The 27,146-nt window shown below is 37.5% G+C and overlaps 2 protein-coding genes across 4 annotated transcripts in view; one reads left to right on the forward strand and one right to left on the reverse strand.

Moving 5' to 3' along the window:
- LOC117435437 (oxidoreductase NAD-binding domain-containing protein 1-like) overlaps window positions 1-9,640 on the reverse strand; it is a 49,282-nt gene extending 39,642 nt beyond the window's left edge. Inside the window, 1 exon segment of the mRNA XM_059010873.1 lies at window positions 9,326-9,640. The gene's annotated coding sequence lies outside the window, so the exon portion shown is untranslated.
- Window positions 9,617-27,146, forward strand: part of LOC117394323 (serine/threonine-protein phosphatase 6 regulatory ankyrin repeat subunit A-like) — a 62,383-nt gene continuing 44,853 nt past the window's right edge. For 2 of the 3 annotated variants that reach the window (XM_059010845.1, XM_059010850.1), the window contains exon 1: window positions 9,617-9,871. In XM_059010845.1, coding sequence (XP_058866828.1) covers window positions 9,845-9,871 — 27 coding nt within the window. In that variant the 5' untranslated portion in view covers window positions 9,617-9,844. Of the gene's footprint in view, window positions 9,872-26,009; window positions 26,514-27,146 lie in introns of those variants that run through there. The other variant, XM_059010840.1, reaches the window with a different exon arrangement.

The raw sequence follows: 27,146 nt of genomic DNA on the forward strand, positions 1-27,146 counted from the left end.
TTGAAATCAAGTTCCTGGGTCATCTTTAAAGGGGCAACGTGAGTGCCGGATCGTTCACACTATACACTATTAAAACCTGCTGTGACAGAGCCGCCAGGACCCATGCCATACAGACAAGGCTCATTTGCATGAGTGGCAGAGCAGTGCATGCTGGGGGACACTGATGTAATTGTTTGGCACCGTCAAAGTTGTTTTAATGCCTGTTTTTGACTTGCCCTGTCCCCCTGTACCTGTCCCATGTGTCTGCGAAGTGTGTGAGTCACCCCCTGTCCGTATGTTCCCTTGTGTGTCTCTCTGGCTTTACTGTCCTTTTAAGGATTGTTTGGAATTGCCATTAAAGAGCTTCTAAATCGAGATCCATTTCCTGTCTCTTCATCCTGAACCACGCTGAGAAAGAATGCTACAGTATTAAATAGTGTATTTGCAGTTAAGGAATACTATAACGAAAATGGCCAAAAACGCAAAAACATAAATGTTATTAATGAAATAGTAATAGAAACTGGATAATGTTTAAAAACTAGAACAAAACTGAAACGAAAACCTAAACATGAAAAACAAATATTATATAAATTTAATTTAAATAGTCAGCCTGTAGGGTCCAGCAAATGAAAATGGCACCTATTAAAGCAACAAAAGAAAAAAAAGCAAGTGCTCGTTTTAACATTCTCTAGTGAAAATCACACGTTCTGCTCAGCGGCTGAGGAAGAGAAAGGCCCTAGTGCAAGACCTTATTGTGGGCCCTAGTTCCCAAAGTTGAATGCAACACTTGTTTATAAACATAAAACAACATCCCAAGTCAAGTGTTCATATTTAACAATATTAAATTCTAAGAATGTTAGCATGCATGACACAATATAGGACTACATGTACTAAGAAAGGTTTCTATTACCTACTTGCATTGCGTTGTGCGTGCATCTTTACACCCAACACTGCACTATGTGTAGTCACAAGCTAACAAGTTTAATCACCAGTCCCTTCACGGAAACTCGTTTTAATTAAATGAAGCAACAGACGATAAAGCCATCTTATAAAGGTTCTATTGCTATTAGAAAATTGATTTTATTTTTTTTTTTTAAATAACATTTACAGTTTTTCTATTAGTTTTTTTTCTTATTTTTATGCAGCACTAGTTTTTGTTGCTAATAGTAATGAATACAAATGTTTTCCTCAGGTCTCGTAGCCTTCACTCGGGCTTCATCCCAGCGGTGGGTATGCCAAATAATAATAAAAAAAGATTCTACTACATGGAGCTGTTCTTCAGTTCAGGTACCTCGTACAGAAAAGCAAACACTGTGAACTGTTTATAAAACATGTAAAGAATAAAAGTACAGCTAACTTATTTTTTTATTTAGACTTGAGTGCATGTTGGTGTATTTCAGTTTCAGTATTTAAGTTACCATTCCTAACATTTATTAGTGAAATAAATAAAATAAAAAGTTTTAGTAATAAAATATCTAGTTATCTGCAGTGTTAATCCTGATCGTGCTGTTTGTTCAGTTACTAGTTCACAGTGTGTGTTCATAAAGTCAAAGCCTGAAAGTAATCAGACTGAACGAGTTGTTTGATTTCAACACGTCATTCAAGCCACAGACTAGTTGCTACAGTACTGTGGTTACTGTATTGCCGCCGACAGCAAACCCTATTCTCAATTATTTATTTATTTTACTTTATTTGCTGTACTAAATTTAAATAGATAGGACAACGAGAAAGCAGAAAAGTCTACATTGACAGACAGCATTCATACGGCGTGTACAAGAACGGACACTTTCTTTCAACAACACGAATACTGTATGGAGTGTGGAGTAGTGGTTAGTGCTCTGTAATCTTGACCGGAGGGTCGTGGGGGACACTGCTGCTGTACCCTTGAGCAAGGTACTTTACCTACATTGCTCCAGTAAAAACCCAACTGTATAAATGGGTAATTGTATGTAAAAATAATGTGATATCTTGTAACAATTGTAAGTCGCCATGGATAAGGGCATCTGCTAAGAAATAAATAATAATAATATTTACAAATTTTGATTTGGAACAGTGATTAAACATAGTGTAGAGTTTTGCAGGAGGCAGAAAACAGAGACGCTGGTTCCTTTTTCAAATCCTTTCTCTGGATGCTCTCTCAGCATACAGACCAGAGACCACAGCTCTGTCGGCAACACAGGACCACAGCAACCATGGCAAGCAGCACAACAACCCCCTGAACACATTCCATTGGCCCTCAGCCTCACACCAGGACCAAAGGGCACAGACAGACAGACTAACAACAACCAATGAGGACACACAGATAACAGCCACATACAGCATGAAAACAAACAAACAGCAGAGAATACGATACATAAACACAAACGCACAGATCGCTACATTAGTTTGAAAGATGACATTTGAGGTCCTTTATCAGAGATTTAAGCCCTTGTATTGGCCAGTCGAGTTTAAAGAAATCTCTGATCCATTTTCAATTTTTTTTTTGAAAGAGAATAGCGGTGTTGGAACAAGGGAGGTTAAAAAGTGAATTGCTGGCACCGGTAGCTTCAATGATACAAACATGAAGGTAGTAACATCTGCAAATCTAAATGTGAAGGGCATTATCACTGTTAAATATTTAAACTTTCACTCCTCCAGGGCCCTGTGAGTGTGTGGGCCCGTGCAATTGCACCGGCTGCACCCGCTATTCCTCCGCCACTGGTTCTGCTCTTTTTGTGGCCTTGACGTATATGTGTGTTTTTATGCTGTGAACCAACCCCCCCACCCCACTTGAACAGTTTACAAATGTTGGCAAGTATGATTTTTGTCTACTGCTCAGTGGACTATCTGCCATCTTGCTTTTGCTTTTTATATGGTCAAATTTGACTTCAGCACAACCTTAATGTTATCTGAGTCGATATAAGGCAACATATAAGTCATACTGTGTATGAATGTTTCATATACAACAACTTTTACTTTTCATTACAAATTGTCAGCCTAATATAAAAGTAGGATGATTCACTACTTGAGTTACTTGGTTGTATAAGCCTTGCGAGTTAGATCTTGAAATCCCACGCAAACCTATTATCAAAGCTCTATGAGTACCTCCCACTTCAGGGGTCTTTGTGAAATAAAAACACCATGACTAACAACCATAAAAGAACTTGGAATAAACGTTATTATTCTATTCATCAAGGGAGATCAGTCATGTAGGTAATCCAATAATGACTTTCCAGATAATGTTGGGAAAACATATTTGCTTCAGACAAGTCAATCACTGTCCTTTTTTCTTAGTAATCCTAGTAATTGCCCTTGGCTTCCTCGATTTGTTTTGTTTTAACAGTATGCACAATTTTGCAGATCATTTTCAGGGAAGTTATTGTGACTTGAGGACATCAGGAATTTAGGTCACATGTTAATCTTCAGCACTCCCCATCGTAAAGTGAGTTGTTGGGGGTGTGGCAATATTGAAAATGGGCAGAATAACAGGGTTCAAATAGAAAAAAAAGCTACTATTAAACTTGGGTTAATTTGGTAAAATTGATCATGCTTTTAAATTCTATATAATGTAAAGGTTTTTTTTCTCAAATGATAACATACATAAATCAAAACCATTGACACAAATACTAAATATGTATAGCAGTTTAGATAAATATCTAAACTGCTAACATGTTTGCAAAAGTGATCACATATTTCACTTCTAAACAAACACATAGCAAGACGTTGAACACGCACTCTAATTCTGTGAAGAGAACTCCATGCACCTGTTTCTTATGTGAACAATTCCTCCTCAAATTGCAGGTTATCAGCACTTATTTTTTTAAACACATACCCCACACCTGGAATCTCATTCAGTACCACTTAATAAACATCTTTACAAGGGAATCATGTATATATTATGGCCATCTCTTAGGGGAGCCAAAATAAAAGGACGATCGATATGGTCCAGGCAGAAAATGACATTTGCATGAGAGACATCCAGGACAACAACAATGAAGATAAGGACTTGTCTCAAGAAATACACAATGTGATCTTGTTGACCATCAACCCAATTGTCAAGAAGTATGGCCTTCGAATGAAGCAAATCTAGAGGAATAGTGAAAGGGTAAAAGAATTGTGTTACCAGTATGTTCAAGTAAGTTCAAATAGATAGTAAGGGGACTGTATGCCACTTCCATGCAATGGTCTAACTATTTATATAAATATATACTGTATGGTACTGCACAGAAATATAATGGATTTGTTTTTCAAATTGATATTGTTCTGTATGCAACTCAACATTTATACAGTATGCAGAATGCAGAGCTTATATTCTTCCTTATATATCTATCTATATAGACATACTGGCTATATATATATATTAAACTGTAAGGGTTTATATTGCAAACTTAAATTAAATTATTTGTGTAATGTGAAAAATGTAGTTGGTATGAATGACACTCACTGAACATACATACTTTTGCACACATAACTTTAACGTGCATTCTTGACGACCATCAGCTATCTTGTTAGGAGAATTATGCGGATGGATTTCAGGCCAGTATTAGGTCTCCATTTGAAATCCAAATACAGTAGTAACAGGATCATGTGGCAGCCAAGCTTGATCGGAGATTAATGTGAAGTCCACCTACACATTTTATCCAGTGAGTTTTTAACTCTGATAATATGAATTATTTCAACAAATGATTTCACTTTGTGTGTGTGTGTGTGTGTGTATATATATATATATATATATATAATTAAAAAAAAACACAAAACTCCTGCTTCCTTCATGGCAAGAAAGAAAGAAAGAAGGAAAGCAAGAAAGGTTTCAACAGTAACATATTTTGTTATATTTTTTGCAGGCCCAGTGTTTATTTTCCCCCGGGATCTTACAAGGCCTGTAAAGTGCCATTACCATTTCCATGAACTGCATAAATAAAACTTGCCCTTCAAAATAACCCCTGCACTTCCCAAGCAGTCTTCAAGAGATAAACTGCACCCATTTGAAGGATGTCAAGTCATCCTCATGTATGTCCTCACGTATACAGTAAGTGGATAAGGAAGAGAGAGACCAGTACAGACTGGTGGAGGGTATGCATCCCAGCTTACCCACCACATTATTTCCTGACCCACCACATTATTTGTTTATTTAGCAGATGCCTTTATCCAAGGCGACTCAGAGACATGGGTGTGTGAACTATGCATCAGCTGCAGAGTCACTTATAACAACGTCTCATCCGAAAGATGAAGCACAAGGATCAGATGACCTTGGGCTCAGTCATCAAGCTGTTAAATGAAACACAGGAATCCCATTGTAAATACTGTAAAGGTCCTGCATCAAAATATTGTAAAAACCCTATTTACTTACAGAACATTGGTAATACACCATTTATGTTTTAATTGTTTAATAGATGTGCACTTTGCATTTGTATAAAGACCCTTTTTACAAGTTTAGGAGACACTGCAGTTTTTCATAATTGCTGAAGCATAATTTTGGATACTCCAGAAACAACTCTCAAAACTGCATTTTCAAAACGTATCACAAATTTGCAAAATTAAGCGAGTACTCACAAGTGCACTTAACCCCTCATCCAAAATAAAATACAATTGTTTTATCTTTCATATAACACAGGAGCAGTATCTGCAAAACTTCACACCAGTTTTTGCAGAAATAAAAATAAATGAACCAATAGTTCAACACTTTACAAAAAATGAACATAACACAAATGGCCCACAATTTGTAGTTTTAGAAGAAATACATTTAGATCATGTACAATACATAGGAATAAAGGAAAATACATAGATGAATAGACTCAACCCCATGATGCCTGGAGGGTTAAATAAAAAGGAATAGTAGTTAATGTACAAATTAGAAAACAATTCAGTATCAACAGCCAATCAGCTTCCAGCTATAGCGGGCATTAATACACAGTAGATGCCCGCTGGAATGTCACCGCATCACCTGTGAATCACATTTAAAATCAGCCCGCACAACTACTGCCTTTTTCTTTTTGACTTGTTAAGCACAGTTCACATCTATTGGACAGTAAATACTAAACAAAGCCACAATTTGTCCAAATTAATTTTATTATCCACCAAAACCAGCGAATCAATACTTTGCATTGACAAAAGCAACCAATCCTGTACCTGCAACTGCCGAGTCAGCCAATCACAGCCTGTCAGCTCGATTGAAGCGCAGACACATATGAGTGTGATCCTTTATGAACATTTTTGGGACTATTTTCCAAAAACTTTTCTCAGCGGACGGGTACCCGGCGAATCATCACAAGTTCAAGGTAAATGTAGGTTTTAAAGTGTTTTTTTTAAAGAAAATAATGAGAAACATAATTTTCTAATACCTATAGTGCCCTCTCGATGAAGGCTCTATCATGTGATAGTTGACCTTGACTTTTGTTAGCGCCCTCGTCTTCGGCTCGGGACGCATAACTCCAGTCGCGGTCCACTAACACACGGTAGAGCCTTCATCGACGGGCACTATCGCTAAGTAGCTGCATGTCCAAAAGGAATGGTTCTGTATAAATACATATGCCGACCATTAAAGTTAAGTAGTGCCTATCGTATTATATTAAAGGGTAAACGGCATGTTTTGGACTCTTGCTGTTACTCTTTGAGAAATGATGGCTATGTGAGTCACTGGGGGAAATTCCCTGAGTAAGGGATTCCCAGCAAGAGAGTAAGCAGGCACTAAGCTGGGTCCCTGCACCATTTAAATTGCTAGTACAGCACAAGTGGTATGTCATTATTTTAGTAAATGACAATGATTACTGACTTACAGTGGTTTCACTTTTGTCTCTCTTAAGCAAGGTCTTCCATGGTAATATGGTAATTTTAAAGCAAGGTCCCAGCTAATATGCTTCATGGCATGATGTGAAGACTCTTCAGCAGACTCATTCACAAGAAGCTATGAGACTAGGCCAGGTGTATCAACAAAGTCCTTCTTTGGTCATAATGTCAGGGTGGACTTTTCCCACGTGTGCCTCAGAATGACCTACTGTACTATTGCTAGTGTTCAGTAGCAGGTTGCCCATCATGTCTCCAGCTGCACTCTGCGTGCCTGGCTACTTCGCTAATGCTCCTATCTGACCTTTATCAGTTTCAGGATGTTCCCTCTCATTTGGTATTGCAGCCAAATCTGCCAAACATTGAATGTGTCAATGCTTTAGGTCAGTGGTGCACAACTCGGGTCACGGAGGGCCAGTGTCCCTCCTGGGTTTTGTTCTAACCATACCCTAAAATTGGTTAAATTAAGCTGTACCAATTAAGCTTCTAATAAGGTCCAATAAAGTATTTTAGGGTGCAGTTGGAATAAAAACCTGCACCGGCCCTCCAGGACCGAGTTGTGCACCACTGCTTTAGGTTATGCATGTCTAGATAATGGTGACCCCTGCCGGTGACAGTATAATGTGAAATACAGTAGATGCTACTGTATTAACTACCTCTGCAAACAGGTCTGACTATTTTACCCAGTAGGTATGGTAATAGCTTGAGGAAGGTGAGGTTGCCAGGTAAATTGCCCATCAGCACTCACAGTTTGCAGTGTTGCTAGAGTCTAGGGGTCCATTTGGCTGGCCTGTCCAAGCACTGTGGTTAGCCAACAGGCATGACTATTAGGAGAACCAGGGCAGTCTGCTACAACTCAGGGTGCCACTTTCCTCCACCTTTATTAATAGGATCTGACACTGTCACTATTTTAAAGGCTTACCCATTTTTTTGGATGTAAACAGTGGATGGATCATGTGACGGTCCAGTGAAACATTTCAACTTGATACTACCATCTGATCTATGACCAAGAATATGCGAATCAAAATATCCATACAATTGTGTTGAAAAAGAAGGAATACGTACAGGCCACTGTTATAAATAGTCGTTCCCATGGTCAAGTGTATCTTTTATCCAGATTTCAAGAATGGCCTTTTCAGTGATAATCTGAAGACACCGATAGGCATCTTGTAGAGTCTATGCCATACCAACAAGATACCCCCCACCTATACAATATACAGTGTAGCTACACAATGAGGTGATACCTACAGGGCACATACATGTAGTGTATGAGGATATAAGATGCTTGGATAATATCTGTTTATCCAGATTTACTCAGTTATTATTGCAAGATAACAGGATTTGGAATCCCAATGAAAGCGAATGACGAAGACAGAATGACACTTGTCATATAATATACAATAAATACAATTAAAATATTTTTAACAGCCAGATAAACAAAACCTTTTTTTAAAACGAAAAGCGAGTTATTAATGCAATTTACTCTTTTTTTGTATTAATAAATGAATTAAATAATGATAGATATGTACTGTATTGATATTTTGCTATTAAAGAAAATGGGGAAATTAAAGACTCCAAATGCCGTCTGTTTAATATTTACCAATAATTTATAAATGCAACCTTTTTGTCTTTTGTTTCTATGCTTTCGATAGTCTGAAAGAACAAAACTAAAACTAATACCGGGTTATTGTAATCATAAGTATGTTGTACAATAATAAAGCATGAATCGTCAGGGCAGGGAGCATGGCAGCAAACAATTCATCTTGTCTGGAAATGTCCAAATCAGATTTCCAAATGGGAGCAAAACTTTTGATTGAGGTCCTCCAGCGATATGACGTTTTGTTCCATGAAGTAACAATCACATTAGATAGCACATAAATCACACAATACAGTGCTTGTTGTGCAACTTTCCCCATGGAAAAAACAGACTCACAATATTGTTCTTGTCAACTTTTCCTTGAGGCTTGTTAATGTACTGGCAGTTCTGAACATACTTCCTCACATTCTGCCCTAATCACTCGAGAAAACAGTAAGGGATTGTATCACACCAGCATTGAAAGAATTATTTCTTTAGTTTACTATACAATAACCGCCATCCGCCAAATCATTTTTGGAGAGCTGGTGGTATTCAAGAGTGAAGTGAAACAGCATTTTGTTATAGCACAGCAGTATTATACATGTTTGATACACTGAGGGGTTTCTCTAGTTTTCATTTTTTTACTATCTATCAAGTTTCTTTGCACCACCCACATGTACCACACAATTAAAAGAGCCCAATCTCTTCACAACTTCAGTGGTTAAAGAAAAGGGGCTTGTAACCAGGAGGTCCCCAGTTCAAGTCCTGGCTCAGCCACTGACTCATTGTGTGCCCCTGAGCAAGTCACTTCACCTCCTTGTGCTCCGTCTTTCGGGTGAGATGTTGTTGTAAGTGACCTTGCAGCTGAGTCATAGTTCACACACCTTAGTCTCTGTAAGTCACCTTGGAAAAAGGTGCAAAAAATGAATGCCAAGTAGGAAAATAAAACTTTATAACAAGCATAACGGCACAAGTGGGCCTACATACGATTTGATTTATTGTACTTACCAATATCATTCTTCGGCTATGACCATGACTCATGACAATGAAGGCAGTCTACCTCATATAGCCTCGCACAATGATATACAAGCTGTATATTGCAACTGCTCAAATGCGCGGCTTTGATCACTTCAGCGGCGTTGTCTATCTGAACCCTTATCCATACACCTCCCCACCCCTCGACTCCTCGTCCCTTAGTTACAGTTACCGTGCTTCTCTCACGTATGCAACCTCCCCTCATGACGTTTCTGAGCGCCTTCCGACCAACCGCGATCCGCCTTACTGCTCCGCCAGCCCCTCTTATGTCCAACCTGGCTTCCTGTAACTGCTGAGTGACGGTGGCGGTAATGTTGTGGAGTTTCTGGATCCTGTATTTGTCTATGTAAAGAAGCAAAGAGGAAGCCCAGGCCAAGTGCAAACCGAAATAAGAAGGGGGACATTTAACCCACGGGAGCGACGGGTCCCGAAACGCATCCGGATACAAGGGGTTTCATTTATTCTGAATGTGAAGGGATCCTCTCTAAGAATATGGTGTTTCTTAAACTCCGGGAGCAGGTATGTTTTACCTTGTATTCTTTCTCTAGTTAGTGTGTAAGTAACTACAGTCACGCTGACTCAGTGAGTCTGTGATGACCGTAGTACCAGGGTGACGAAACTAATCGTAGCGTTGCTGCTGCTCGGGTTTGGTTATTTATAAGTTATTGCTGTGACTTGAGCGCTTGCTGTAAAGCGTTGTTGCGATAGCAGACAATCTAGACAGGGCCTTTCTGGGCCTCGCTGCCCTGTATGTATTTCTTATTTGATGTTGCGACTTAAAAAGGGAAATGCTTGAGTCATGCATCGCGACTGTCATGCTGTGTTGCTGATATTATGAAAAAGGGGTGGTGCTCCTAAGTTTAAGTGTTCAAGAAAATAAAATCATTTTTAACAAGAAGTATTGTCAGTAGTCTGGGCATGCTGTACATTGTTTTTATGTATATTTCTTTTGTCTGGGGGAATTGGTTTAGACTACGTTTACTTACCAAGGGTATTTATTCTAAGAAGTGGTGCTGGGTTGCTGTATGTTAAAATAACGAGAGCAATAATACCAATTGGGGGGCGGGGGGACACAAAACAAAACAAACAACGTGTTGCGATATTTTTAGCAAATTATTTTTTCTAAACTATATGCCTGTGTCAGTCATGCAGTATATGTCATTTAATCTGCAGGAATTGGATGTGCAGTGCCAGTGATAAGTGCGATGAGAGATGAGATACTGTCTTTAGAGAAGGCTGTTGCACAGAAGCATATGCTTGAATGGACAGCAGTTATGTCTGTATGCTGTAATGTCCATGAATGTAAAAACCTAAAAAAATGAACTTCTTGTGTACTGTATATGGAACGTTTGGAATTACAATTGTGTAGGCAGCATCAATAATACCACCTTTTTAGATGCATTACATTATTACACGTTATACTTTGTGAGTAGGTGAATCATAGCTTGAATAGAATAAAAACTATTGCCTATTTATGAGCATTGACTAGTACACTTTAATAAGTAGATTTACTATTTGAAAATTACACCGCAATGCTTAATTCGGCGGTGGGACAATACTTCAATGGGTTCTACTTTGGTGGATCTCAAACGGTCTGCAATCCACCAGCACCAATGCAAGCAAGAGTACAATAAGGTTTACTTCTTGACCAATTGTTATCGGAAGGCATTGGGCAAATAGTAAAACATACTTCTGCACAGATATTATTATTATTATTATTATTATTATTATTATTATTATTATTATTATCTCCTTAAAACCATTATAATAACACACAAAAACAGCACACACACTGGGAGGAAATCAAGCAGACTTAACTGTTTCTTGCATATCAGTGAATATTTATAGTGCAAACATTTGACATGTTATTTATTTATTTATTTATGTTTAGCTCATTTACACAAACAAGGCAGTGAACGTGCATCCTGTAGTAAGGGCTGCACTCAGCCAGCAAGTCCAGCCTTTTGTTAAACATAAGCTTTTTGTTGACTGAATTCAATGAATTGCTGTAGTACACACTGTCTTCTCAGAAATTACTGCATAGCTTGTTCTCATTGTCATCACATCATAGGTTTCAGGTAAATCTCTTTCCCCTTCTATTCTACAGTACTTAGTGGAGCTGACAAATTCATTTTTTTTTATTAGACTTGTCAGTGCCGCCTTTTTTGTGACTGGTTATTCTCTGGATTGGTTTGAATGTAGAGTACTGCGACCAGGTATTTGAATTGTGACATGCTAAAGCTACATACCTAACGCATTCTGATTGATTTGATTTGGTTGGTGAGATATCATGAAAGTGGTCATTATGAACATGTTTAATTTCATAGGAATTATAAAGGTTAGTTCCTGCAGTATATTAGGAGTCTACGGTGTAGACAGGCTGTCCTCCTTCACAGGTGTTTTTTAAAAAGCATAATGACCCTCCATATATATTGTGTCCCTCAGCTTTTGACCAAGGTTTTTTTTTTTTGTCTCTTATTGCACAATAAGGTGTTAATGAATCAATTCACAAAATGGTAGCCTTGTTAACATATACTGTCGGTGTAGCATTATGAAATGAATTGGGGTGTATTTTATGATAATCAATTAAATTTATATCCAGTCTAAGCATCCTATAAGAATCAACAGTGTTTTTTTTACTTTCTTCTCGTCTGTCAAATCAGGATTTTATTAAGTGAAAACTCGAGGAAATTTGAACTATGGAACTATTTGTACTGTCCATGCTACAAAGAGCAATGCAAAGTTTTTAAATAACATCACATTTTCTTATATACCCTTTCTTCTCAAGTACAGCAGAGGCGTTTGAACATTCTGAGCAAGTGACAAAAAGGGTCTTTATACAAATGAAAAGTGCACATCTATTAAACAATTAAAACATAAATGGTGTATTACCAATGTTCTGTAAGTAAATAGGGTTTTTACAATATTTTGATGCAGGACCTTTACAGTATTTACAATGGGATTCCTGTGTTTCATTTAACAGCTTGATGACTGAGCCCAAGGTCATCTGATCCTTGTGCTTCATCTTTCGGGTGAGACGTTGTTATAAGTGACTCTGCAGCTGATGCATAGTTCACACACCCATGTCTCTAAGTCGCCTTGGATAAAGGCATCTGCTAAATAAACAAATAATGTGGTGGGTCAGGAAATAATGTGGTGGGTAAGCTGGGATGCATACCCTCCACCAGTCTGTACTGGTCTCTCTCTTCCTTATCCACTTACTGTATACGTGAGGACATACATGAGGATGACTTGACATCCTTCAAATGGGTGCAGTTTATCTCTTGAAGACTGCTTGGGAAGTGCAGGGGTTATTTTGAAGGGCAAGTTTTATTTATGCAGTTCATGGAAATGGTAATGGCACTTTACAGGCCTTGTAAGATCCTGGGGGAAAATAAACACTGGGCCTGCAAAAAATATAACAAAATATGTTACTGTTGAAACCTTTCTTGCTTTCTTTCTTTCTTTCTTGCCATGAAGGAAGCAGGAGTTTTGTGTTTTTTTTAAATTTATTATATATATATATATATATATACACACACACACAAAGTGAAATCATTTGTTGAAATAATTCATATTATCAGAGTTAAAAACTCACTGGATAAAATGTGTAGGTGGACTTCACATTAATCTCCGATCAAGCTTGGCTGCCACATGATCCTGTTACTACTGTATTTGGATTTCAAATGGAGACCTAATACTGGCCTGAAATCCATCCGCATAATTCTCCTGACAAGATAGCTGATGGTCGTCAAGAATGCACGTTAAAGTTATGTGTGCAAAAGTATGTATGTTCAATGAGTGTCATTCATACCAACTACATTTTTCACATTACACAAATAATTTAATTTAAGTTTGCAATATAAACCCTTACAGTTTAACAAGTAACGAGACAAACAAAATTTTGTAAATAATGATTATGTATTATCCCGATTGTATTGAAAGCGTTCATCTAATTTTGCAATCTATCATATAAGCTTGATCCGTTCATTGACCATATTGTAACGTTTTCATGTTGAGGAAGTAGAACTTGGTGAGACGGTGTTGAATGCTCAAAATGGTTGTTTTATTTGAAAAACTACAGACAATTCCTGTTTGGCCGGAATTCACGGCATCAAAATAATAACCCTACGTTTTAGTCTTGGCACTTTCACTGCATATTCTCTCCGGTCACAGTTCACATGCTTTCTCAGTTGCACCCACAGTTTCTCATTGAAGTTCAGCGCTGGACTGTCTCCAGTCCCCAGGCTCATGCACCCCCTTATATAACCACCCGTAATTTCCCACTGCAGTTTGGCTCATCAACCAGTCGCATCCACGCTCTGCAACCCCCGAAAACAACAACACACATTCTCCCCACTCACTCATTCACTCACTCCTCCTTCCTGACGTTGACCCCCTTACAATACATGTAACATAAGACAGACAAGACAAACTGAACAGACAAGAAGTCCTGCAACAAAGCAATTGTCTGGGTCATTATAATATGTTTTTTTTTTTTTAATTTGAAAATAAAAATATATGAAAGCATGACCACCTTTTATGTACAAAAATCTTCACAAATATACAACTGAACAAGAACCATTGAGTGTTTATTTTCGTTTCGTACTTTAAATGCCAGTGTTTATATCGTAGTGAAAAAGAAACAAATAAATATCAAGATAAAGAAAGAAATACATGTTTTACTTTAACCAAATATATAGGCTATCCTTCAGCATAGCTAATTCTCAGAAATGAATGTTCCTTTTTGTCCAGTGGGGACCACAAATAGCGTTACTGTTATCAACCAGTATCGAGAGGACCACAATGAGTGTTACACTGACACGACATTTTTCAGAGTTCAAGATCAGAATCTCAGAATGAGGAGATTATTAAAAAAAAATCTCCAAAATGTAAAAAATAAGTCCCAAGAATATCAGCTGGCTGACTTCATCTTTCAAAATACTGCTTGTTTTCTCAACTAATCCTATAGTACTGACAGTAACACAACACTCTTGCAAACTGAAGGTTATAGTTTCAAATCCCATGCGTGCTAGACCTTTTTTTATATTTATATTATATAAAAATGTTTTGCAGGCAAATGTTCCATTTTAAAACATAAAAATAATTTAATATAAATGATGTAGATGTCACAATAAATGCCTTCCCTAGTATATTTCCATGTTGACAAAACAAGTTGATTGTCCTTAAACTCGGATGTCCTGTAATATACATATGCATGGATAAAAGTGCCTGGGGTCTGCAAAAATCTGCATAAAAACATTGGGAGAAAAAGGAGGAGGACATTTTTACCTTACTTTGTTTATTTATTTTTTTTCTACATTTCACTTGTGTTGGGAACTACAAATTAAAAGGCTGATTTACTTTGCTGCGCCAATACCCTGTAAACATGTAAACTGTCCTTGCTGTATAGAGAGTCTATGGCAGTTCTCGCTGTTAACTTGGCATGAGGAACTACTGTTCCTCTTAATAGCGCAAATCCAAATGTTGTTTTTGCTACACTTCCCAGAAAAGATGCTGTAATATTACATGAAGTTATACCCCCAGGGATGCTTTCTAAACCATTTCTATTGTGTAACATGACATCATAAAGATATTAATAATATCCCATAGACATATAAATGTTGTACATGTGTAGACTCATGCACATTTAATGTTGCTTGTAAAGTAAAAGCATTCCGATTGGGCTTCCCATGATGACTTTTTTTTGTTACAAAAATTCCAAATATGTTAGTTAAATTGTGTTTAATCCATATCGTACATCCTTATTTAATAGAAAATGTTAAACTTTAAGTTTGGGAGGAAATAATTGTGCAATTGGCAGCCCGTGGGCCCAATCCAGCCTGCGAGAGCCTTACTTTTGGCCCATCAATCATCAGCTGTCCTTCATTACAAAAGCTGAAATTGCTGATTTTATTATTATTATTATTATTATTATTATTATTATTATTATTATTATTATTATTATAATATTTATTTCTTAGCAGACACCCTTATCCAGGGTGACTTACAATTGTTACAAGACATCACATTATTTTTACATACAATTACACATTTATACAGTTGGGTTTTTACTGGAGCAATCTAGGTAAAGTACCTTGCTCAAGGGTACAGCAGCAGTGTCCCCCACCTGGGATTGAACTCCGGTCAAGAGTCCAGAGCCCTAACCATTACTCCATACTGCTGCCCTGATATGCAAGATTGAAAGGTCTCCGCTATCTACAGGGCATTTGTGTCCCCTGACAAGTGCTTTTTATTATTATTATTATTATTATTATTATTATTATTGTTGTTATTTTTTTTGCAACACGCCATAATACTGAGCAAGTGAGTTGATTGATCAGATTTGATTTGTGATGCGTCACAAATCTCCGCCCATTTCTCTTAGTGTCAGTGCTCATTGGTTGATCGAGAGAAGGCTTTAGTAGTGCTATATCAAAACAGTAATATTATTTTCTTTAGTGCGGAGAAACTATCTGAATATTCTAACAAACATTGCTGCAAATGACTTTGAAGGCAAAAATTCTCGTCTGTGTCTGTGATAAATTATATAGTTGATAGATATTGGAAATACGTATCGCAATGTGTTTTGCCAAGCACCGATATACCACCATGTCAGAATCTGAGTGACCGTTTCTAAAATGGCAAGTGATGTGTGGGATTAACAAACACGATCAATAAAGTGATGCTTCAGGTTTGGCAAGCGAGTCAGAATCTGTGGATACAGATGCAGGTATTGTACATCACTTAAATGCTTCATGCTTTCCAGGCACTGGCCATACTAGCAAGGTGAATGTTACATATAGTGATCAACGTTTTGTTTTGTTGTGATCTTATTTTCTGTTATGAGGAGAGCAATAAACAAAAACATAAATTAATTTTTTCTTTGTACAACGGCCCTTTTCCCACATTTATTTATTGAAGAGTTTATTTAAGTTAAACTTGACAGTTTTCACTTGTGTGCACAAAAAAAGCTGAAGTTAACCTCAGTAATGCTATTACTTTATGAAAATGTGTAATTTTCCACTTTGTTTATTGTGTTGAAACTACAATGGCAGGGATAAAAAGAAAAAAAAGCGATGTCTATTTTTGTACTGTTTCTGCCTGAAATACACACAAGAAAGTGTATAATTTTAAGTTTGACATCCTCCGCTTTATAGTTAATTCAGTGGAGCAAAGTAATGCCTTCACCAACTATTGTGGAATACTGCAGGTTTACATATAATTTTAGGATATAAGCTTTAAGTTTGCTACATTTAGCTGGGAATTGTGCAGCATGTGATTTGGAACAGGAAAGTGAATGTAGTTTTTGTATTTACTTAAATATGTTAGCAATGTACTTTAGCTTAGGTATTGTATTAAGTCATATGATTGGTTAACATATTAAGTTTGACCTCTTGTCAGAGCAGTAAAAAAAATAAAATTGTTACAAAACCCCAGATTTGTCTCCAGGTTATCATAGAAAGGCCTGGGAAGTTGAGAGAGACTGCTGTGTGGATTTTAAATGCAACAGTTTGGTTTTATTATAGAAATAAATTAAAACTTTACAAGTGCATATGTCTATTTTCTTTATACTAAACTTTAGTATTTTTAGGAAAAATTTGCAGTGCGGCTGCCATTAAGTGTTCAAGCACAGGAAATCAAACAAAGAAACCAAGCCTGTCAAAGATCTTTCATTTGTGCTAAAAAAAACTGTTGGACAACAGTAAGAAATGCACCTATGCAACTATAAATATTGCAAGGGAGCAGGTCAGTTGTTACTGTGGATTCTAAGACGGCAGAAAGTAGTGGCTGATGGGCGATTTTATGGATAGCAGTGGTGTAGTTCACCTTAATGATAATGTGGGTGGCTTTTTTATTATAGTTTTTTTTACTGTGTCTGTCATGTTGTATATCTCTTGTGGGTTTACAGTTCTGTATAAAATCACTTACCATGAACTGCGTTATGCCCTTGTTATAGTATTAATGCAGCCGTTTGAGAATACCCTTGCTGCTTAAATGTCTAACTGAATTAATTGAGCTTTCCACCAGATCAATAGATCTGATTCACCAGCAGCCAAAGTATTTATCAAGAACTATGGAGGTATTAGTAGCTCTTGATGTGCTTGACTTGAAAAAGCTGCCCAAGGTCTTAAGTTTTTTAGCAGGTGCCCTTTATTTGCTGCTGCTATTAGTCCCTGAGATTAGGTTTCAGTGTTTCTGCCTGTGCCAGTTAAGCTCTTTTCCTGCTGAAGCAGACTCCACCTCCTGACACCACTGTTGCTCTGATTTGATGCAACCTTGTCCTCACTGATGTACTGCACTTTGAATCTAGGGTCAATTTAAAAGATTACATATCAAGTTGATCCTGAGTGTGTGAGTTGGAATACTTCTCATTCAGGTAACTCGGAATCTTCTCTTTGATTTGACTTTGAGTTCAGTATCTTCCTCAGTGGCCAAAATATTGTTGTTAAGCAGATGCAAAACAAGTTTGAGGTAGGAGGCACTGACAGTTTTCATCTGACAGAACGCCTGTGAAATCCACCAATGTTCTCAAAGACTTATTTAATGAATCAAGCACATCAATGTCCTGCCATGTAGGTAGTAAGTGCTTGGTTTTTCTATGCAGCTAGGGCTGTGATTGTTTGTTTTTTTCCTGTTCCAGGTGTTTCTTTTATCAGCTGGTGCTACAATACTTACTGGATTTAAAAGTATGTACTGTATTACAGTTAACGTGTTGTCTCTTTTGGCAAGTGATATTTTCAGAATCATATCGTTCTGAATTATACTACTTCTGTTAAATATAGAACTGTACCAACAAAACCAATACATTCCATCTAAATGGAAGCTTACTTATTTTAAAATAGTCCTTTCACACATGTATTTTTGATATTGTACGTTTTTCAGGTAACACAAAGATACAAGGGTTGGAACGGGCCAAAATGAAATAATCAGATATGCGTCACCCGTGTTTAACCCTCAGTGAAGTCAATTTTATAGGGTCGGATACGTGAGTGATGATTGTATTATGCCTTTTTTTCAAATGGCTCAGGATGCAAGTATTGCCTGTGTGTGTGTGTGTGTGTTTATGCGTCTCTCTCTCTCTCTCTCTCTCTCTCCCGGCAGCTTCTAAAGATTTTTTTTTTTCTTAAGCAGTTTCTTCAAAGATCTTCTATATAGAAGATCTTTGGTTACTTTGTATAGACAGACTGATAAATCAGCCCAGTTTACTTCATGTTTAGTACACGCCTACTCGGTTGAAGCGGTAACTATAGTAACCAGCGAATCCAATCGTGATTGGTTCATGCCTTAAGATTCATGACAATAAAGATGTGCATTATAAATATCATATGGGAGATACTGAAATTGAAGAAGGAATCTATGAAAATGAGTTTGTTGACTCAAACGTCTTCATCTAGACAATGTGGGGAAGCTATGAAAAAAAGGCCAACAAGATGCCCGGATATATTGTGAAAAGTGTTGAATTTAAATCAAGGGAAGTAATGTTAAAACTTTACAATGCATTAGTATGACCTCATCTAGAATATTGTGTTTAGTTCTGGTCACCTCGTTACAAAAAGGAAATTTCTGCTTTAGAAAGAGTGCAAAGAAGAGCGACCAGAATTATCCCAGGTTTAAAAGGCATGTCGTATGCAGACAGGCTAAAAGAATTGAATCTTTTCGGTCTTGACCAAAGAAGACTACGCTGTGATCTGATTCAAGCATTCAAAATTCTAAAAGGTATAGACAATGTCGACCCAGGGGACTTTTTTGACCTGAAAAAAGAAACAAGGACCAGGGGTCACAAATGGAGATTAGATAAAGGGGCATTCACAACAGAAAATAGGAGGCACTTTTTTACACAGAGAATTGTGAGGGTCTGGAACCAACTCCCCAGTAATGTTGTTGAAGCTGACACCCTGGGATCCTTCAAGAAGCTGCTTGATGAGATTCTGGGATTAATAAGCTATGTTTTTATGTTCTTAACTGGTAAGAGTGATGATTGATTCCTGTAATACTGTATATTGGAAAAGGGTTTTTTCTTCAACTGCAAAGCTATTTCAAAACCGTGACATCACAATGGGACAGGCCTCCTAAAGGCAATTCTTTGCAACAGTAGAAATGCAGCACATGAGTTGGAATTAGTCATTTGTACAGAAGCATGGAAAGTGTGTTTTATGTGGGTTATCAACCCTTCGCTTGCAGCCTCTGCTTGTTTGGACAGTAGTCATCTTCTAGCTGTATAATAATGAATCTACTGTGTCTCTGTTCTGAAACGAAGCACATTTTGAATCTCCCTTTTGTTGTTGTGTGACCGATTGTCCAATCGGTGCTTATAATAAATTTAGTTATCAGCGTGTGCCAATTCTTTCACTAGTTCAGTGCCCTGTTCAGGTACATGTGCATACTTGCCAACATTTGGAAACTGCTTGGCTGGACACCTACAATAGGGAGGGCAGTGAGATGTAAAAATATTCTCTGAGCAGAACAGCCAAACTTGACAAAGTAGTACCATCTGAATTGATATGAACGGTGATGCAGTTTTACAGCTTGTTAATCCTGGGCAAAACCTATTATAAATTGAACAGCTGGTGCCAAGCTAGTAGATTTGATGACTTCTATATATTACCAATAAGCTTTCATCTGTTGAATTCCTGACTGAATATGCCAGCTCTTGGTTCCTTACCATGGCACAGCACATTACTGCTTCTCTGCATCTTAATGACACAGAAAGGGCAGCGCATATGAGAGAGTGCTGTGATGAATTCCCAGAAAGTCATGATTTTCCTCTCCTGCATTGGATCATGGGACACGTGGTGGGGAATTGGGACTGCCATGACGATACAGGGACTGGTAGCATGTCGGTCCTGCTTCTAGACTTTATGGCTGTTGATGAGTTAACACATTTGCCCTGCTATTTCTCAGAATAGTGGGGGAAGGGTTCTATTGGTGCAGTCTGTGATAGGCTCCAGAAAATTGTAACGTTCTGCATTTTCTCCTTGTGAATGAAGTACTGAAAGTGATGCCCTGTGAAAACTTCCTGAGTTGCAACCACCAGGGGGCCTCCAAGTTGAACTTTTACTTGTTTCTGTAGAAGAGACTAAAGCGATACTAAAACAGTAACTTAATTTTTGTGCTCCTTTGTTTGTTGCCTCATTCTACTGAATGGTTGATCTATGCAGCTGATGAATGTAATGGACCCGGCATGTTTCTATTTGAGATATTATGCAAGTGTTGTGTGTGGAATTGGTGACTGTACCTTTTAATTGTACGGTGTAATATGGAGAAATAGCATGCTGCAGCTCCTATGCACAGTGTTAGTTAGTTCCTGATCTGAGAGCATGTAACACAGCCAGCTCTTATGTTTACAGTGTGTTTGTCCCAGCACTAGTTTTAATACAAAGGTTTACTGCTGCACATGTCCTGTGGGTGTGAGGAAAGCTAGTTGAACCTTCAGCAGAACATTTTGTTCCTTGTGATTTATATAAAGGGATACGGAATGATCAGTTGAATAAAATAAGGTGAATAAAAACTGTATGCCTAACTATCATTCAGTATTTTGTGTAGATCACAAGTATATATTTTTAAATAAATAGCAATAAAATGTGTAATTTAAAAAAAATATATATATACAATAATTCAGGGATTGTTATACCTGATGGATCTTTGCTTTTATTGTCAACAGACTATGCTTCGACGTGGATTAATTTCGAACCCTGTTTATAGCCTCTTCGCAACTGTCTTTTTAGGTAGAAGCTTGAGTTCAGTCTGTCGGTTTGCAGTCTCTATTTCCTACCATTCCTCGCCTTAATGGAAGGGCTTCTGGCTGTTTTGGATAAGTCAGATGCAGGCAGATCTGTAACTGGCATTTCGTGACTAAACTCGTTGTCAAGGAAATCAGAATCCAAATCAAAACAATAGAAATTTGAAGTTATTTTTTGAAGTTCTATTTTTAAAGTTGTTATAAAACACGTATTGCTGGTACTATTGTTTGAATACCGAAACACGGCTCCACCCAGAATTTCAGCAGCACACCACTGGATTGCAATGTAAACCACAGGCACATTCAAACCTAAGCATGTTCTCCCACTCATGTTAAATGTATCCCACACTAGATATACCCACGCTTGTGGTATAAACTGTAGTACACAGTACACAGGGTTCTGATTGCCTGATAGTCACCAACTCACCTACAGTACACTCTGCAGTCAGAAAGACTTTTTAAATTTATGCAAAAGCTTTGCATGTGTTAAGATAAATGTAATGCCTTTATTATAGCATCCAATAGGTTAGATCTGGTGGTTGGAAATGCCCTGGGCTGTATGAGTCATCCACTTCCCTTTAAAATCAGTATACAGTACCTCCGAGTACTCCACCCTTCTAGAACCTGCTATTTCAGTCTGTGACAAATGTTTTTTTCCAAGAAATGGGGAACTTTTAATGGATATGTTCTATGGGACAGAGTTTGAGATTTTGAAATGTAGCTGCTGTAGCTAGACCTCTCTTAGTTTAGCAGTCTAGCTGTGTGGGCCACAAAGGAATGTGTAAAATTCCTGAGACTTTCCCGGCATGTTGATGGTCTTGACAAACAGATTTATTTAATTTAATTTATTTAATTTATTTTTTTGGAACATTGACTGGCAAATATTGGTAAAAATATTGTAAAATTGAGTAACAAAACAAACAAACAAACAAAAAAAAACCTTAAATGTATTTAATGTTTGTGTACTAAATGCATTTTCTAAGTGTACAGTATCACTGTCCATTAACAAACAATGAAACATGACAGAATATTCTGCATCTGAATTGCATTAGACAAGTGCTTTTATTGGTCAATGTCTGCATAAAAATATGAATAGGATATTATAATGTTATCACAAAATTAAATACAGTACAATTAAATACAGTAGTTCTTATTAGTTTTAGACCAGAACCAAATCGCAATGAGCAAGCATATTCAATATACAAGTAAAATAATGTAATTTGTCTTGAACTGGGATTTTAGCTTCTAACATTTAAACAGATTTCAGTTGATAGAACTGTTTCTAAAGATTTACATTCGACAGCTGGGGATGGATTGGTGATCTATTATTTTCTTTGTGTGTAAAATCACACTCTTGAATTTGTATTTACATGGTGCTGTAAAGACCATGTTCCAGGATTGCAGATTAGCATGCCAATACAATGTTGAGACATGTTTTGTAAATTGTTGGCTCGAAGGGATTCAAAAGAAATGCAGTAGCCTCATTTCACAGTGTCATTTACTCTTCCAAGAATGTTTGTTTGAAATGCAAACTGTTTGAGCACTTTAACCCGCCTGCTTCCGGCAGGGACTTTTTAGTGTGTGTGTGCGTGCGTGCGTGCGTGCGTGCGTGCGTGCGCGCGCACGTGTTCATTCACTAATATTTAAACAAAAGTAGCCTCCCATTTAGACACCCTGTTTGAAACCGCTACACTGTAATTTAAAATTTCCTGCAATAAAACATTTAATTTCCAGTTTCAATTAAAATCTCTCTCTCTCTCTCTCTCTCTCAGCTCTGATCTTTCACAAATTCAGAAATGTCCCTTTTGAGTTTTTTACAGACCACTCAGCATGTACTGTTCAGTACTTAATACAATGAGCTCCAGGTCTGGGCAACCAAATGCACGCTTTTGTAGTGCTGGGACGAACACAGGATTTTCATGTTTGGATATTTGTTCATAATTTAAACATTCATTAGGATATTCGTTCGTTTTTCAAAAAGTAATAAAAGCCATTATATTGCTCTGAACGCAGGCAGAGATTGCATAGCAGCAAGGGCCCGTGTGTGTGCCTTTTATTTTACAGCAAGACCTTATAATATGTAACACGTTCAAACAGAAAAATATCCCAGGAGTAAAGAATAAGTTGTGTAGGACTTACTTTACCCCAGTGAATTAACTACAAAACAAAGGATGTCAAATAGCAGTTCAAGTTATACATTGTTTTGTTTATTCCTGAAATAAATAGTAAGTAACGTTGACATTGCATTTTTTATTTTTTCATTCCTTGCCATTGCCGTTTCTACACAGCAAACAGCGTCCATCGACACGTTTTTATAAAGTAATAACTTGAGGTTTACTTGTGCCTTTTTTGTAGCTGAACCAGCAAACGGAAACTGAAATTTAATGTTTAAACACTTCAAATAAAACAAACGTTGCAGTGATATTGTAAAATGAAGGGAGGGGCGGGACTCGCCGCTTTGGTTCTCGTTTATTACATTCCACATAACAAAGTCGCAACAGAAAATATAAAATCTATATAAAAATCACTACACAATATTTGGGCACTGTTTAGCGAAGCATTTCAGAATGACGTGCTTGCCTTTTTTCTGTCCCATGAGATTCTGACTCGCTCTAAAGCATCACAACGTGTTTTTGACCCAGATGGCCTCCATAGAGATCACTATGCGTGCACGCATAATCTGGGTTATTTACTTTTTGCTGTCTAAAACTTTTAAATAGAGGCTCAAGAGCTGCTGTGTTGATCATTTTATATATATATATATATATATCACACATTCCTTTTTTATTTGCCATTCTTTAAACTGTTGTGCAGCTTCTGGTGAGGTGGTGAGTAAGTGCAAGGTATTTTCTTCATTTCTAGTGAATACGAACATCTGATTTTTTGTATCCGAATACATGTCAAGTATTAGTTTTGAATATTCAGGTATTTGTCCCACCACTACTATTTTGTGAAGTGCAGTCGTTTTAATTGTTCACATGTTAATCGTAGTTTTTAAAACACTTTTGCACTAGGCATGCTGAACAAAGTGCTGGAAGCTGTTAGTTAAAGCTGAGAAGGCATTTGCGGAAAGGAAAATGACTCGCACACTGGAATGCTAGTTTTTGTCTGTTACATACAGTAGGATCTTTTCCTTATATAATGTATTGGTCTCTTAGCCTGCAGTTTTAATCCATAGTAAAATTAGAAAGCTGTAAATCTGTAATTTATTTTTTATTTACTTCATATGCATATGCATTATCAGTTTATCGTCATTGTTTACTTTTGGTGTTCATTTCATATATTAAATACATAATTCAGTTATAGTGGTTTGCAATACATTACATTACTGTAATTTAAACACTGGGAAAATGTGAAAGGTTAAACATTTGGTAGAAGACTGCTGTTTTTAAGACTTTGGATTTTATGCTTTTAAACCTTGGCATATAATGGGTTGCGTGTGGTGAGGCAGTTAAGAACTGCTGGAGCTAGTCAGTAGGCTGCGTAGAAAGCGGAGCACTGTTCGTCAGAATAGCCAATAAGGTGGAGAGATTTCTCTGTGGCTTACAGTGGAGGGGGGGGGATACTGAAGCTTGCTCACAGAGTCTTTTATGGTCAAGCTGATTAGTCACGTAGCTGGCACAGATTGTGTTTATGAGAAACCTGCCCAAAAAGCAGTTTTGTTCTTTGGGATCGGGGACAGGGAGGGAGTTGGATAGCTCCTGATCTGAGTGCCTCATCTGGATGGAATTATAGCAGGCAAGTCTTCTTGGGTAGTCCTGATTCATTGTGGAGGAGAGAGCTTCTTGCTCCATGATGGAGTTATACAGAAGAGTTGCTGAAGTGATGCTGATTTGTGTTTTGCTCATCTGCCTGATTCCTGCTCTAGATGGAGAATTCATATAGTTGTATGGCTCCGACAGGGACGCCCAAGAGGAGGATTCTATAAAGTGAAAGGATTGCTTTCCATAAAATTTAAGCAGAAGGGGTAAGCCTACAGTGTTCCATTGCTTCACATCAATGTAGGCATTCGAGTGATTAAAAGACTTCAAATGGAAAGGATCTGACGCAATAATTCTTGCTTTCACACTCTGCTGTTCATTCACCAGCTCAAGCAGCGCATACCAAGCTAGGATGATGGTGCTGTAGTGCACAACTTCCTTTCATCAGGACACCTGCAGTGGCTGCTGTAACTGCATCTTCAGTGAAAATGGTCACTTCAGCATAGGCTTGCTGAACATGAAGTATAGCTGTCAGAATCTCTGGTGGAGACTGAACAATTGCATGCTTTGTACTTCTATAGTGTGATTCCCACTGGAGCACATGGTCTGACCTATCTGTACTTCATGACAATACTGTTGCAGTTGCCTGGTAACTCAGGCAGAGCAGAAGCAGTACAGGGCTATACTCAAACACTGGAAAAGGAATTTGCCTAAAGTCATTTAAACGAAAGGGTGAATTGAATCCAAGTAACACAGTAGAGCCCTCTGCATACCACTGGACTATCCATACTTTGTGAATCAATCAAGTAAGACTTGAAATGATTTTCTGAGCAGCTCTTAAGAATGTATGCTTTTAGAAGTGACCTTGCCTAAAATCCTTCCGGCTAGGACTGAGCGACCTCTCTATTTTGCTTATGTGAGACTACTGTACCAGCACCTTTTCTCCACTCCTGTTTATTCTGGGTCACATGGACTACTGCTTTACTCGGCTATTTGCAAAGCTACCCTATCACTTGCAACAATGATTGCTCTGTGTGGATGAGCAAGCCCTCTCATAAAGGCAATGCAGTCGGCAGTGCCACTGTCTGCTCTTGCACGGCTGCGCTCGCTCAGTGTGAAAATTCTCATGTATGCAAATGATCAGATGAGTCGAGCATTATTTTAACGTGCCTGGTTTTTACATGTTATCAGGAAGCCTTTTGTTGGTGTCGGCGCAACTGCTGGATGCAGATAATTGTGAGCCAAATTGCTTGTTTCAGCAGCCTCTGGATAAATGGGGAGTTCAGTGGTTCTAAATATTGTTGTCTTCACCAGGCTCAAGTAAACGATCAGCACATTGGAATATTGCGTGGGTGTGTGTTTTGTTTTCCCTTTGGGTTTAAAAATTTGAAATGATTTTAATGAGTGCATTTTAATGAGTTCCTGCTTGAATCATTCTGCTACTGCTGTATACTTGAACCAGTGGTGTGAATTTCTACTATATCATGCCCTCTGGCTTTTATAAGGCAACTGTCTGACGGCTCCCTTTGTACCTTGTTACTGGAGCAGTGCAGCAGAAGGTTTGGAATATAATAGGGTTGTTTTGAAAGAGGATCGGATGAGCCGTGTGTGTATTGTTGTCTTGGAGGAGGTGGAAGAGGATCCCTCTACTTTTGTTTCGAAAGTTCCTCTGGACAGTTTTCAACCTGCTTCACATTTGCCTACTCAGGATGTAAAGGTGAGATTTGGCTTTCTTTATTTCCTTGCTGGAAATATTAGAATTTTCTCAATGCACAAGACTTTTTGGCCTAATTTTATTTTTTGTGTCAATCTTAAATGTAGGGAAAAAAAAATTAACAATTGAGTAGTGGTTTAAATGAAGGCTCAGGTTTCCGCAGGCCTTGTGTGTTGTGTATTTATTATTATATTAAAGGAATATTGCATTGACAATTTGTACAGTTTGTTTTAATACCATACTGTACAATAGCTTCCATCCTTCCTTTCCTGCAGGCCAAAAACAAGTTACAGTTAAAATTCAAATGATATGGCTACTGACAGCTGTTTGTATTTAAAGAAAAGGGTGTATTGTGGGAGATTATATATATATATATATATATATATATATATATATATATATATATATGTGTAAATGACAATGTTCTCAATAAAATGTGACTGTTGCAAGCTCAAATGCTTTGAATTATACTGTAGATTTGAAGTATACTGTTTTGAATAGTCTTTTAAACTTAAGGTATTATGTTTTTTGTAAATTTAGCAAACAAGTGATACTGCTTTCTTAGTACATAAACCTGACATTAATGCAGCAATCTAGTAAAGTAAAAAAAAAAAAAAAAAAAAACACCAGTGTCAC

The sequence above is a fragment of the Acipenser ruthenus genome, chromosome 3, assembly GCF_902713425.1.
Source record: "Acipenser ruthenus chromosome 3, fAciRut3.2 maternal haplotype, whole genome shotgun sequence".
Taxonomy (NCBI): Eukaryota; Metazoa; Chordata; class Actinopteri; order Acipenseriformes; family Acipenseridae; genus Acipenser; species Acipenser ruthenus.